General features: G+C 38.3%; 1 protein-coding gene across 10 annotated transcripts in view; it reads left to right on the top strand.

Moving 5' to 3' along the window:
* KIF1B (kinesin family member 1B) overlaps positions 1–15988 on the top strand; it is a 149395-nt gene that overhangs the window by 12325 nt on the left and 121082 nt on the right. For all 10 annotated transcript variants that reach the window (XM_077891254.1, XM_077891251.1, XM_077891259.1 and 7 more), the window contains exon 2: positions 4557–4736. In XM_077891254.1, the coding sequence (XP_077747380.1) occupies positions 4631–4736 (106 nt within the window). In that variant the 5' untranslated portion in view covers positions 4557–4630. The remainder of the gene's footprint in view (positions 1–4556; positions 4737–15988) is intronic.

The following is a 15988-nucleotide window of genomic DNA, read 5'->3' as shown; positions in this document are numbered from 1 at the left end:
GACACATAGAGAAAGAGGCAGGGGGAGAAGCAGGCTCGACGCAACGAGCCCAATGTGGGACTTGATCCTGGGACTCCGGGATCACACTCCAAGCGGAAGGTAGACGCTCAACCACTGAGCCACCCAGGCGTCTCTTTGGCAGAGTTTCTTGATTAAAAAAATAATTGCATCTGGTTGGTAACTAACACAGGTCTCTTTTACTACACCTTCCCTTCCCCCATGCCATTTATTTTAAGAAACTGGATGACATGACCTGTAGATTTTTCTATACTCTGGGTTTGGCTGATTGTATCTTTTAGGTGTCATTTAAATTTTTCATTTGCTCCACTGTGTGTCCTGTAACTGGTAGTTTGAATTGAGGCTCATTCTCTTCATTTTTTTTTTTTTTTTCTTTTTAAAGGGGGTAGGATAAGAATACTTCCTAGGTGGTGCTTTGTGTTTCTTATTGTAGCACAGGTGGAAGCATAGACCACCTAGATGTCCCACTTTTAGTGATGTTAAGATTGATTATTTGGCCCACATATTGTCAGCCTAATCCAAGCAATAAAGTGTTCACATATCAACCAGTCATTCATCTAAGGCTTTTTGTTTGTTTTTTTGTTTGTTTATTTGGTAGCTGGTGATGATTGTTGCAGAGGGCCTTGTATGACTAGGGATGGAAAATGGTGACATTCCAATTCTGTCATCTTTTCTGCATTTATTAGCTGGACTTTTTTTTTTTTTTTTGGTGAGAAGAACTTGCCCTTATTTTTTTTTTAATGCCATATTTTTCTACAACCAAGCTTATTGTTTTTTTTTTTTTAAGATTTTATTTACTTATTCATGAGAGACACACAGAAAGAGGCAGAGACACAGGCAGAGGGAGAAGCAGGCTCCACGCAGGGAGCCCAGTGTGGGACTGATCCTGGGACTCAGGCAGGTGCTAAACCGCTGAGCCATCCAGGCGTCCCAGAACTTGCCCTCATTGACTAGTTGGCTGTCCTGGAGTACAGCGTATACAGGATATATATGTATGCTTAATTCTTTTCTAGTTTTCAGAATAATGAGGCTTTTTAAAAAAATTTAATTTCTGACTTTTTTTTTTTTTTTTAAGATTTTTAGTTACTTATTCATGAGAGAGACACAGAGAGAGTCAGAGATATAGACAGAGGAAGGCAGGCTCCATGCAGGAAGTTGGATGCGGGACTTGATCCCGGGACTTGATCTGGGACTTCAGGCTCATGCCCTGAAGCCAAAGGCAGATAGATGCTCAACCACTGAGCCACCCAGGCATCCCAGAATAATGAGGCTTTTTAAAAGTATCATTATGAACTTAGGAATTTATATATTTGGTGTTTTTCAATCCATTTGTGGTTTGTATGAATGTGTGTATTTTTATGCTCTAATTATTCCATGTTTGGGAGCCCCTTTAAGTTTGTGCTTGTGTTCTTTTGCCATGACTCTATTCATCTTTGATAGATTTTTTTTTTTTTTTTTGCTTGTGATCACAATAAAATGTACCAGAATCATCTTGAAATTTCTTGCCCAGATTTGGAATTAACCATTTTTTAAAGGAGCCCTTCACAGGGTTTTTCGAGGCAATAGGAGTTTCACTTTGGGGGGGTATTAAAGAACAATACAAGATAGAATGCAGTCACATGAAATGATAGCTGGGTTCTCATAATGTGTTTGGGACTATAAGTGCTGTAGAAAACACCATGATTCCTGGAATGTTTGAGTAGTCATTTTAGGAAGAGGTACGACTGGAGCTGGCCCATCAAATAGGAGAAAAATGAAAACTCACATGCCCATTGTAGGGGAGAAATTGTTAGAAAGTATGAAAGAGCATGTATGGGGGATGGTAAAGGAGCTCCACTAGAACACAGAGTATCTTGACTTTGGTCTTGATGTTGTAAGCACTGGGAATAAGAAGAGGTTCTTGAGTTTGGAAGTTGAATTGAGTCATGCTTTAGAAAGGTTAATATTGCAGCAAGGTTAAGCAGTTGCATAAAGCAGGGTTCTCAGCTGGAGATTCGCAACATAATTTGGAAAATGAAAAACAAAACCAAAAAATTTCAGAACTGTTGAAATACCAGGCTCATTTGCTTTTCACAAGACCCCTGTGTGGTTCGGTTTTGTGCTTCAAATGAAAAGCTCAGAGATCAGTTCCACTATTGAAAGTATGGTAATTGCAAGTATGAGGTAATGAGGACTAGGTTAGGCAGTGGCAGTGGTTTAGAATAATGGCAATGGGAATAAGCAGAAGGAAGTGATAGAAATATGCAAATTTATGTTTTAAAAGTTTTTATATGGTATGTCATTAATGTTAACTCTAATAAAAATTCAAAGAGAAAGAACCAAAGATGACTGCAAGATTATGGTATGGGGTCCAATAGAAATGAGAAGATTGATAGAGATTGCTAGTTTGGGGGAGAAGATCATGAAGTATGTTGAGTATTCCGTTGATGGCTGTATATCACAGTGTACTTTGTGGGGAGGTTGAAGTGTGTTCTATGTCTTGCTTTTTCTGAATGCTTTATTCATTCTTTTGGCAAAGTACTCAGCTAGTGACTATAGGTGATGATCTATTGACTGGGAGAGTTAATAACTAAGCTTTCATTTGATAAATGTAATTACAATAAATATTTGATATATTTAACAAGAACCATCTGTTTAATGTTCAATAAAATGGGAAACAGACTGGAAAAATATCACAACAAATATAAAAAAGATTAATATCAATAAATATCAGAATTATTTGAAACAAAACCAAAATATGTCAGCAAACCAGACAAAAGACTTGAACAGATAATTCTCAAAACTGGGAAATACGCAGTTAACCCTTGAACAATGCAGGGGTTGGGGTGCCTGCCCTCCCTCCCCCCTGTAGGGGAAAATCCATGTATAACTTTTAACACAGCCTCTCAAATTTAACTGCTAATAGCCCACTGTTGACCAGAAGCCTTACTTGTTAACATAACTAGCTGATTAACAGACATGTTGTATGTTACTTGTGTTATGCATTATATTCAAACAAAAAAGAGAAAAGAAAATGTTAAGAAAATTATAATGAAGAGAAGATATATTTACAATAACGTATTGTATTTGTTGAAAGAAATCCATGTGCAAGTGGACCTGTGCATTTCAAACCCATATTGTTCAAGGGTTAGCTGCAATTCATTAATTCACTCCTTCAACAAACATTTAATAAACTCTTTCATCAGGCATTGGACTAAGTGGTAGCAAATAAGATCTCTGAGGTGGAGGTGTGAGAGATGGACAAAAAACAAGATGTTCTAAAAACAAGAATTTCAGATAGTGCTGCTACAGTGTAATAAGGTAGAGAGTGACCTTTTGGTTTTTATTTTGTTTTGTTTTGATTTTTGCCTTATTGGAAAGCATTGGTAGTTGTGCAGTTGTAGTTTAGGATTGCTGATTTCTACTTAATTGGGAAAGAGTGAGATTGAAATTTTATATGGATTCCCATATAATTAGACTTATATGTGGTTTTCTTTTTCAGTTTTTTCTTTTGATTCCTCTTGAAGACGTTTATTTATTTATTTTTTTTAAATATTTTATTTATTTATTCATAGACACAGAGAGAGAGAGGCAGAGACACAGGGAGAGGGAGAAGCAGGCTCCATGCAGGGAGCCCAACGTGGGACTCGATCCTGGGTCTCCAAGATCACACCCCAGGCTGCAGGCGGCGCCAAACCGCTGCGCCACCGGGGCTGCCCTTGAAGACGTTTATATAATGGATAGAGTGCAAATTGAGATCTGTCGTTTCTTGTGGAGACTACTTATGCGTGTGTTCTTTTCATTGAATTGTGTTTTGTTCTGTTGGGAGGGAAACTATTCCTCTGAAAAATGTTCACATTTTTTTCCTGTGGCTTCATTCAGTAGTGAAATGTAGTGATTTGATTTTGCCATGAGTCAGTGGTACATCAGAGGGTAGAACCTTTTCTGGAACCTTCTCTGCTTATTGTACAGGATGATTATAAGGGTCACATGAGGTACCTGTGGAAATTAAAGGAATCCCTGGATACTTAGAAGTGGAAGGAGCTGCTGGGGCTTATCTTTGTCCTTTGCTGTTTAATTCTATATCATGTAACTAAATGTTTCAAACTGCAGTTAAAGTATAGGAAGTTCAGAGCATTTCTTTAAAGGAAGGTAATAAATAAGGGGTTTTGCAGATGGGGAGGGAGTTACTTGTGTAAGGAACTCTCTTTAACATTTGGTATTTTTCATATGTTACTCTAGATTGATCCAGAAAAACAGCAAGAAAGATGCCTGTTATGTTGCAGTTGTAATTATTATTATTGTTATTATTATATTTAGGGACTTTTTAGGTATGGGAAAACGATAATGGAATAGGAAAATAAATTTCAGTCTTCAGTTTTTATTTGGAAGTTTTTGAGAATATAAGGTCTATGGGAAGAAAAGGAACGAGGTTTTAAGAAATGGAAATAGAAATAGTACTGGGATGTAAGAGAGTAAATAAATAGCCTTTATACTCATGTTAGCTCATGCTTTCTTTAATTCTGACCACCTGTGTGGAATTGTTTTCTTTTTAAAAGAAACTTGAACATAACTTCAGAAGAAGATTTGATTCTTTATTTCTGGACTGCATATATATAACAAGACCATCAGAATGTCGGGAGCCTCAGTGAAGGTGGCTGTGCGGGTTCGGCCCTTCAATTCTCGAGAGACCAGCAAAGAGTCCAAATGCATCATTCAGATGCAAGGCAACTCGACCAGTGAGTACTTGTTATTTTCTACCAATTATATCTCATCTTCCTATCCTTTCTCTTTTCCTTTCTTACTGTGAACAGAATAAATGAACATTGGGTAGTAACACTTTGAACTTTGCTACTCTGAATGATCCACTAAATTCTTCCCCCTGTGATATTTGCTGTAGCATATTTAAATATGGACTGTTTATTTTGTTCTTTACAATTGAGAAATCCTTGGAGAACTGAATTAATTTAGCTAGTTATAACTTTGAAATCTTAATGGTAATAAAGGTGTAAGCAGTGATTTTTACTTAATCATGATGTGAAATGTATCTTTTGAGGCTCTAAGATTATTTTTCTTTCTTAATTTTAAATGGTACTTGAGCTTGCCAAGATGATCTTAACTTACTTGCATTCCTTAACAGTGGTTCTTTGAGTTGAACAACAGATGTAGCTATAAATAGAAAATAAGCTTGTAAATTTATTACAAAATTGTAAGTAATTGCTTATAATTTTTTAAAAAATAAGATGATTTATTATTGAAATTGAAGTCCTTGCTTTCTGGTTTCTTTATTTATGTATAATTGCTTAGATGAAAAGACTTAAGCTGGTTTATTTTGTAACTTTATTAATGCCTTGATATGGATTTGTAGGCAAATTATTTAAAGTAGTGGTAGGTTGTACTATCTTGAAACCTACAACTTTGTGATAAAGCAGAATCGTTGCTCTTCCAGGCACACAAATTAATGCTAAGTTGTTTGGGAAACCATTCTGATTTCATCTATTTGTGGGCCATTAGCCAGTGTTCTCTGTAGAGGATTCTATCAGTGGGAAATAAAGTATATATTTAAGATGTACAGTGTGATGTTCTGATATATGTATACATTGCAGAATGACTACCACAATCCATACTAATTAATGTATGCATCACCTCTCATAGTTACCCACTTTTATTGTGGTAATAACATTGGAGATCTATTTCTCAGCAAATTTTAAGTATACAAAACATTAATTATAGTCACTATATTGCACGTTTGGTCTCCAGAACTTATTCATCTCAGGACTAAACATTTGTATCTTTTGATCAGTATCTCCTCTTTTGCCCCTATCCCTACCCTCTGATAACCACCATTCTGTTCTCTGTTACTATGAGTTTGCCTCTTTTATTAGACTTTTTATTTTTATTTTTATTTTTTTTATTTTTTATTTTTTTAAATTTTTATTTATTTATGATAGTCACAGAGAGAGAGAGAGAGAGAGAGGCAGAGACACAGGCAGAGGGAGAAGCAGGCTCCATGCACTGGGAGCCCGACGTGGGACTTGATCCCGGGTCTCCAGGATCGCACCCTGGGCCAAAGGCAGGCGCCAAACCACTGCGCCATCCAGGGATCCCGCTTATTAGACTTTTTAAAAGCTGGGAATCCATGAATTATATCTAACAAGTATTGTAAAAGATGCAAAATTTGGTATTGAATTATATACTTTAAATGGGCGAACTTTATAGGGTATGTAAATTAAGTTTTTTTAAAAAGGTCAGTATTGATCATTTGCTCCTTAAAGTTTGAGCTAGATTTATAATTGACCTAGAGAACAAATGTTTGTTTATTTTTAAGTGATTTTTTAAAAAAATTTATTTATTTATTCATGAGAGACAGAGAGAGAGAGGCAGAGACACAGGCAGAGGGAGAAGCAGGCTCCATGTAGGGAGCCCGAAGTGGGACTTGATCCCGGGTCTCCAGGATCGTGCCCTGGGCTGAAGGCAGGCACTAAACTACTGAGCCACCCAGGGATCCCTTTTAAGTGATTTTTATTTATTTATTTGTTTTATTTATTTATTTATTTGAGAGAGAGCAAGAGAACGTGTGCACAAGTGGGAGTAGGGAGCAGAGGGACTAGTAGACTTCCCGCTGAGCAGGGAGCCTGATGCAGGGCCTGATCCCAGGACTCCTGAAATCATGACCTGAGCTGAAGCCAGATGCTTAACCAGCTGAGCCACCTGGGTGCCCCAAGAAAAATGTTTATGCTCTGAAATGTCACTCATTTAGGTTATGTTGTTTTTTGTGCTTCATGTTAAGAGTTAATGTTTTACACAGTATGTAAGTAAATCTTTGCACAGGGGCCATGCTAATTTGTAGTAGTCCAATTTTAGTATATGTGCTGACGTGAACACACTAACTCCTAATTATTGAGCTCTTGTTTCTCTCTGCAAAATGTATTTAATTATAACTTAGTTTGGAGGCATTTTTGACTGTTGGCATTCCCTCTAAAAATGCTAATATATAGTTCTTTTAAAAGGTAGACTTTAGAAATCCTGGGTCAGGAGCCAGAATTAATCCTAAAAAGAACTACTTTTCTCTGTGATATGTTTTACATAAAGAATTATCTAGGAGAAAAAAAAAAAAAAAAAAAAAAAAAAAGAATTATCTAGGAGAAATCCCCAATGTTACAGGTATCTGTTGTTACTTCCCTTATAGGATTGCAAATCTTACTAAAAACTTTTAGGTAGAAATGAGTATTAAAAGGCACCTGGGGGCAGTCTGGGTGGCTCAGTGGTTTCCGCCGCCTTCGGCCCAGGGCATGATCCTGGAGACCTGGGATCGAGTCCGACGCCCGGCTCCCTGCATGGAGTCGGCTTCTCCCTCCGCTTGTGTCTCTACCTCTCTTTCTCTCTGTTTCTCATGAATAAATAAATAAAATCTTAAAAAAAGGGGGGGGGGCAGCTGGGTGGCTCAGTGGTTGAGCATCTGCCTTTCGCTCAGGTCATGATCCCAGGGTACTGGGATCGAGTTCTGCATCGGGCTCCCTACAGGGAGCCTACTTATCCCTCTGGCTATGTTTCTGCCTCTCTGTGTCTCTCATGAATAAAGAAATAAAATCTTTAAAAAAAAAGAAGAAAAAGAAATGAGTATTAAAAGGCCCTATTCATGAAATGCAAAAATCAATTTACTATATAACAAAAACAAATGGAGGTGTTTTATTAATATAAATAATGATACTGGTGTTTTTTTCTTGATGACAAATCGTTTTTAGAATGCCCACATCTTTTTTTTTTTTTTTAAGATTTTATTTATTTATTCACGATAGAGAGAGAGAGAGAGAGAGAGGCGGAGGGAGAAGCAGGCTCCATGCCGGGAGCCCAACACGGGACTCAATCCTGGGACTCCAGGATCGCGCCCTGGACCAAAGGCAGGCGCCAAACCGCTGAGCCACCCAGGGGTCCCCAGAATGCCCACATCTTAAATTGTCTATAAGTTTTATTCATTGTCAAAGTCAGACAGCATTGTGTTCATTTCCCCCTAATTTTTATTTATTTTTGTGATTAGGTAAAACATTCATTCACATAGTGTAAAATTCAAAAGGTACAAAAAATATTTAGTTAAAACACTTCCTATCACCTATCACGTAGTCAACCCATTCCTCTCCCCAGAAGCAACTTGTGTTTTATTTCCTTCCAAAGATAGTGTAAACAGCAATATCTTTTTCTAAGATCATATTTTACCATTTTAATTAGTGATAAGGTATAATAGTGGTTTATTTTTCAGTCTTGATGATGTTTGTTTTGTTTATTTTTTTATCCCTTTCTCAGTGGCATATGTTTTAAATACCTGAATAATACAGCTCATGTTTATAATTTGTAAAAATTGTTTCCTTTGAGATTTTAGCCTGAAAGAATATCTGTTTAAGTTAATAGGTTTTATGTTTACTATATGTATATTGATATGCTGAGTACTAAATAGAATATTTAAAAAAGTAATCAACTGACTATCTAGGAGAATAAGACTATTAGAGCATGTAGTAAAATTAAAAGTTTTCTGGGGGGCAGCCCAGATGGCTCAGCAGTTTAGCGCCACCTTTGGCCCAGGGCCTGATCCTGGGGACCTGGGATCGAGTCCCATGTCGGGCTCCCTGAGTGGAGCCTGCTTCTCCCTCTGCCTGTGTCTCTGCCTCTCTCTCTGTCTCTGTCTCTGTCTCTCTCTCTCTGTCTCTCATGAATAAATAAATAAATTGTTTAAAAAAGAAAAAAGTTTTCTGGGGACGCCTGGATGGCTCAGCAGTTAAAGCGTCTTCCTTCGGCTCAGGGCATGCTGGAGTCCTGGGATTGCATCCCATGTTGGGTTCTCTGCATGGTGCCTGCTTCTCCCTCTGCCTGTGTCTCTTACGAATAAATAAATAAAATCTTCTAAAAAAAGTTTTTCTGTAGTTCTGGATAGTTTGAGAAATGGATCTATGTCTGCTAGATTTTCTGACTTTGCTGTTTTTTATCATTTAGATTAAAAGCTGACTAAGAAATTATTAATGGTTATAAAAAAGGTGTTAGAGCTCATTGTTTCTAAGATACTTAGCTTTCTTTTTGACCTTGTTGTTTTGATTGTCAGTTTAGGGGGGAAAAGTAAAATTATCCAAATATATCCATTCTGGATGAAGAATGTCAAATGTTTTCACTTGTAGAAGATAGCAAACTGAAAGAGAAAATAAGTTCCCTAGTTGTATACCTTTGGAGGATAGGGCTGTAAATTTTATAGTTTGTGAGGATTTAAGTTCTATTCACCTTCTTGCTTACCTCCCACAAAAATCTCTTCAGAGTGATTGAATATATTGATCTTTTTGTGAAAAAAATAATGAAGAAATGCCTAGTTTTTATTAAAAATAATAATTTGGTTACAGTAGGCCTGGGCATATTGTACTGGTCGTATGAAAACTAATCTATGGGGACGCCTGGGTGGCTCAGTGGTTGAGCGTCTGCCTTTGGCTCAGGGCATGATTCTGGAGACCTGGGATCGAGTCCCACATCGGGTTCCCTGCATGGAGCCTGCTTCTCCTCTCTCTGCCTGTGTCTCTGCCTTTCTCTCTGTGTCTCTCATGAATAAATAAATAAAATCTAAAAACAAAACAAACTAATCTATGGATCACATTAAGTGTAGTGCTGAACTCCCAAATGGCTTTTCTTTATCTTTTTTTTTTTTTTTCCAAATGGTTTTTCTATCATATTATGTTCAAAACTGTTGTAGACAATAGGGTGAGTGGCTCTGCTCTGCCTTATCATTTCTTTTCCTTTTTCTTTTGAGAGTTTGCTCTAATGTGAGTCTATAGGAATTACAGTTATATGTACCATAGGACCTGCACTTAAGGAGTTTTAAATTTGTGGTAGAGGACACAAGACATACTGAAATAAACTCAGTACAAAGTAAGTGTTCAAAGTGGTAATTGCCATAAACAAGGGTTTTTTAAAAAGTGCAAAGGACCCTTGTAGGATTTGTAGATGGTAGGGCATTTCAGCTGGACCTTGTGGAGTAAGTAGGATTTAAGCAAAAAATCTGGTGTGTTTGGGGAAAATTTCAGAATTGCAGCTCATTAGAACTTCCTAGTGTTATGACTAGATAAGGATATTCTTGACCTTCATCTAGCTATAAGACATTGCCTCTCTGCATGTAAACATTTATCAGGAGATATTTGTGACATTTATTTGTTTATATATATATACATATATATATGTATTTTATATATAATATAATATAATAATAATAAAAAATATAATAAAAAAATATTTTTAAAAAGTAGGCTCCACCTCCAGTGTGGGGCTTGAACTCACAACTCCGAGACCAAGTGTCACATACTCCACCCACTGAGCCAGCCAGGCACTCCCAGAAATTAGTGACTTTTAAATTAACATTAGTCTACTGGAACAAAAATCCTCATTTGATGAATCAGCCTTGGACAAAGTAAGGTTTATTTTCTAGATAAATACTTTATTATGGCTCAGAAGTTTTGGGGTAATTTTGATTCCTTTGAAAGGTGTTTGTTCTTGGAAAACTAATTAATTGTATGAGAGACTTTTTCCTCTAGATTTTTGATGGTTTCAGTTTTCTGCTAATGTTTTCTCTTTCTGCTTTTAATTTATATGGCCATTTCTTAGTAATTTGACTAAAATGTAATCCAAATAATTTTGTGTGAAAGATTTTAAGCAAGCTGTTTGTTCTGTTAGAAAGTATTAATGGCTTATTAAAAATAAAGTTGGGTTTAAGATTGGGAAAAAGCATGTATTTCATTGCAAAAAATGAAATAACTTTGCTATAGCCACATGTGTTAGCTGCATTAAAAGACTGCTGTGCTGGCAAGCTGGCCTGGACTGTTGCTCACTGGGATTATAGCTGATTGCACATGGAATGCAATGGAATGTTCTGCCATAAGGTCTCTTATGAAAAAGTAGAAGAGGGTGAAGAGTACTTTAGGGAACATGCCAACTCTGAAAACTGAGTAGAAGCAGTTTTATTTAAGCACTTTCTGGTCTCAGAATATTTTCCATGGTACAGATAAATGTTACTGCCTTGACATTTTGGAGACCCAAGTGCATACAAATGGCTTTGTTTAAAAATATCCCATTGTATTCCAAGTTTCTCCCACTTTGGAACCTTTTTTTTTTTTTTTTTTTTTTGGTCTAATTACTCTTAAAAGGGAAAATGGGGCAGAATTAATGGTTGAACGCTCACATTTATGGTAAATCTGGACACTTGAGCAGGGAGCCTGACATGGGGCTCAATCCCAGGATCCTGGTCATGACCCCTGCTGAAGGCAGATGCTTAACCAACTGAGCCACCCAGGTGCCCCTTTGAAGGTTTTTTCATTCACACACGTACATTTCTTTTTTTCTTTTTAAGATTTTATTTATGTATTCATGAGAGACACAGAGAGGCAGAGACATAGCAGAGGGAGAAGCAGGCTGCATGCAGGGAGCCTGATGTGGGACTTGATCCCAAGACACTGGGATCACAACATGAACCAAAGACAGATGCTTAATCACTGAGCCACCAGATGCCCTCTCCACACATACATTTCTAAATGAAATGCTGCACATCTAGTACAACTAGTACAAAGAATGACTTCATGTCCATTAATGAAAATTTGGGATGGAGGAAGGGACAAAGTGGAAGTTTGGAAAGAAAGACTTTTTTTTTTTTAAAGGTTTTTTTGTTTGTTTTAAAGACTTTATTTATTCATGAAAGACAGAGAGGGAGAGAGAGAGAGAGGGGCAGAGACACAGGCAGAGGGAGCAGGCCCCATGCCAGGAGCCTGATGTGTGGCACTCGATCCTAGGTCTCCAGGATTACGCCCTGGGCTGAAGGTGGCACTAAACCGCTGAGCCATCCAGGGATCCCCGGAAAGAAAGACTTTTTAAAGGAATTCTTTTTTTTTTTTTTTAATAAAGATTTTATTTATTCATGAGAGACACAGAGAGGCAGAGACACAGGCAGAGGGAGGAGAAGCAAGCTTCATGCAAGGAGCCCCATGTGGGACTCCATCCTGGGAATCCAGGATCAGACCCTGAGCCAAAGGCAGACACTCAACTGCTGAGCCACCCAGGTGTCCCTAAAGGAATTCTTTTAAATCTGAATGTGTTTTTCTAGCCTACAGTCAGAATGAGGTCTCCTGAAGTCTTTTCTGGAATAAGCCATGATTAGTTAGATCAGACTGAGGTGTAAACTCCATAATCCAGCATCCAGAGTGCTTTCCAGTGTGGCTGGAGATGTAGGATAAGGCCAGTTCTTTAGCTGTACTTCTCCACATCCACACCATGTGTTCTAACCTTAGAGATAGAATGCTCAGTATTTTTTTTTTAAGATTTTTTTTTTTTTTTTTTTTTTTTTTTTTTATTCATGAGAGACACAGAGAGAGAGGCAGAGAAATAGGCAGAGAAGCAGGGAGAAGCAGGCTCCATGCAGGGAGCCTGATGTGGGACTCAGTCTTGGGACTCCAGGACCATGCCCTGGGCCGGAGGCAGGTGCTAAACCGATGAATGCTCAGTATTTCTTAACTGACCTTTGTGAGGATGCATTCTGTGAACTGCTGATCTCATTCACACTCAGTCATGTATCTCTGTAACTTATAACCCCTATAACTATTTCACTGAGTCACTAAAACTGCTGAAGATTTGGGCATTCAGACCCTTTTTTTGTTTTGTTTTGTTTTTTGAACTCAGACCCTGACATCAAGACCCAAGCCGTCATCAAGTCAGACACTTAAATGACAGAGGCACCCAGGTGCCCTTTGGGCATTTAAACTCTTAGCAGCACAGTTTTTCTTAGAGCAAAAAAACTGGAAACAGCTTCAGTATCCATCAACAGGGGAATGGATAAATAAATCGTGATACATTTACATAAAATATACAGCAGAGAAGAACTACTATTTACACACACAAATTATAAACAAACTGTAGCTATACAAGCAACTCACAGAAGACATTGGTGTATTTATATAAATTTCAAAGCTTGCAAAGCTGTTCTCTATATTCTTTGTACCCTACAAACACATGGGAAAGCTATGAAGAAAAGTAAGGCAATAATGACAAAATTTAGCATGCTTCAGAGTTGAGATGGTGGGCAGAGAGATCTGGGAGGGTCAGACAGTGGAGCTGCAGAGGTAAGAATCCTATTCTTTGTCTGGTGGGTACTTGGGGTTTTGCCCTATTGTCTCAGCTTGTGAATTTTATAAAGATTTATTTATTTATTTTTAAAGGAAGAGAGAGTGTGTGCACGAGTGAGGGGAGGGGGTGAGTAGAGGGAGAGGGAGAGTCCCAAGCAGACTCTGTGCTGAACACAGACCCCAATGTGGGGCTCCATCTCATGACCCTGAGATCATAACCTGAGCCAAAACCAAGAGTCAGATGCTCAACCAACTGAGCCAGCCAGGCACCTCTGTAAATATATATTTTATGGATCTATCTACTGCATATATACTAAGTATTTACTTTGAAAAAATATGCAAACTAAGGGAAAAAAAATAAGTCCTCACTTTGCAAATAGAGCTGTTATGTACCATACCTATTTATATCGGTGACCAGGGCTTATCATGTGATTGGTACATGCCCATGAAATTTTTCTCTTGCCCCCTCTTTCTGAATCTGTCCAGACACTTCACTCCTTTTTCCAAAGAGAGGAATGTTTACTCTTTAAATAGGATGTCCATATTGATTCAGTGACACTCATTTGGTCCCTGGAATGAAAGAAGGTGAACAACGATGAGGCTCATGTGGTACTGGGAGAAGAACTCATAAAATCTATGGAAATCCATGTGGGTACCAGTGGCATTAAACTTTTTAAAAAAATTTGAAGTGACACAATTGTCCTGTAGTCAGGATTTGGAGCTACAGCAGTGAGGTGTGTGCATGTATGTGGGAGAATGTTGGGGAACAGAGGTGCCACAGGAATAATAGTACTTTTACCCAGTTGGAGTTGACTGAAACTGAGTTTGTCCTTTAGAATGACATTTGAAGTTAGCCTTCTAAATTTAGCCTATCTGCTGGCCCCTGACTTTGCCTTGCACCTTTTTACACCCTGACCTTTCTTCTGCCCCGTCAGTCTTTAAAGCCGCTTCTGCCTTGCTTTCCTCAGGCCCAAAACAGACTTTGTATTTTCTTCTACATCTGACACAATGACTTCTCGTGTGGCAACTTACTAAGATGATATCCTGGAATGTATCCTTGGAATGTACCATCTTTTAGGGGAGATAAACTATCATTAACTTATTGAGCACCTTCTTCTAAGTATTCTTGAAGAACATGATCTTTTTTTTTTAAAGATTTTATTTATTTATTTATGAGAGATACACACACACACAGAGAAGCAAAGACACAGGCAGAGGGAGAAGCTCCATGCAGGGAGCCTGATGTGGGACTCGATCCCAGGTCTCCAGGATCACACCCTGGGCCAAAGGCAGGCACTAAACCGCTGAGCCACCCAGGGATCCCTGAAGAACATAATCGTAATGGCTCTATAATATTGTTATATTAATAAACTATAATTTAGCCCTTTCACGAAGATGGCGCCGAAGGTGATGAAGGAAGCCCCTGTCCCTCCCAAAGCTGAAGCCAAAGCAAAGGCTTTGAAAGCTAAGAAAGTGGTGCTGAAAGGTGTATATAGTCACAAAAAAAGGAAGACGCACATTCCACAGGACGCAGGGTCTCCGAAGTCAGTCCAAATATCCTCTAAAGAGCGCCCCCAGGAGAAACAAGCTTGATCACTATGCCATCATCAAGTTCCCCCTGACTACTGAGTCAGCCATGAAGGATATAGAAGACAACAACACAGTTGTGTTCATTGTGGATGTCAAGACCAATAAGCACCAGATCAAACAGGCTGTGAAGAAGCTCTATGACATTGATGTGGCCAAGGTCAACATCTTGATCAGATTGGGATCATCTAAACTGAGTCCAGTTGGCTATAAATCTAGATATAAATTTTTTCACTGTAACAAAAAAAGTAAACCATAATTTATTTACCTGATCCCTTATCATCAAACAATTGAGCTTTAAAACCATTTCTTACAGGCCTGGTGTAAGGAAGAGTGTAAGCCTCACACAGGTGGGGATGGAATTGTTTCTAGAAGGCAGTTTATACAGCTGTCTGCCTGGCATCTCTGCCTGCCTAATAAGCACGTTGAACTCGACATGTTCAAAACTGAATTCCTAATATGTCCCCTTCCAGTCCTGTTCTCCTGCACTCTCTTCAACTCAGTGGAAATTCTTTGTGGTTGCTCAGGGCAAAAATCATGTCATCATCCGTGACTTCTCTCCTATCTTCTCTCTGTCAGAAGGGCCTGTGGGCTCTGCCTCAGAAGATAGGCAGAAACTGACCACTCTTTCCCCTTTTGCCACCACCCACAGTAACGTCTTAGCAAGTCATCTTCTATTCTAGCATTCTGTTTTCTCGACAGAGCAGCTAGAGTAATCCTTTTAGAATGGAAGTCAGATTGGTTTTTTTTCCCCCACGGAACTCTAAGATGGTTCCCATGTCACTCCTAGTAAAGCTAAAGTTTGTTCACTGACCCCCCTCCACTTTGTCAAACCTCTGTAGCCTTCTTGGTCTTTTACTTAATAGCGTATTGGGTACATTTCCCCATGCTTCAGCAACATGATTTTAATGGCTCCGTGTCTTCTTTTGTATTTAAGAACCATATGTTGTTTAGCCCCTCCTTTGTGGTCAAACACCTGAACCTTAAATTTTGTTTATTCAGTGGAAATGTTGCTAGTTGCCTACCTAGCCTAATATCCCAGGGTTGCTGTGAGGATCAAATGGAATCAGTTATACTGCATAGGATGGTATTTGTGTGTGTGTGTGTGTGTGTGTTTTTTCATAGGATGGTATTTGAAAAGTTACTTGTTAACTTGTTTTTTTGTGGTTAGTTTTGGTATCTAAATTGTTATTTTCAATGGGAATATAAATGTAAAGGCAGGAACAATTATACCTATCCCCACATTGGAAGAAGCCTTTGGTATTGTGTAT

Source organism: Canis aureus, chromosome 3 (genome assembly GCF_053574225.1).
Source record: "Canis aureus isolate CA01 chromosome 3, VMU_Caureus_v.1.0, whole genome shotgun sequence".
Taxonomy (NCBI): domain Eukaryota; kingdom Metazoa; phylum Chordata; class Mammalia; order Carnivora; family Canidae; genus Canis; species Canis aureus.
The sequence above is the reverse complement of the archived record's forward strand: the minus strand, read 5'-3'. Positions and strand labels throughout refer to the sequence as shown.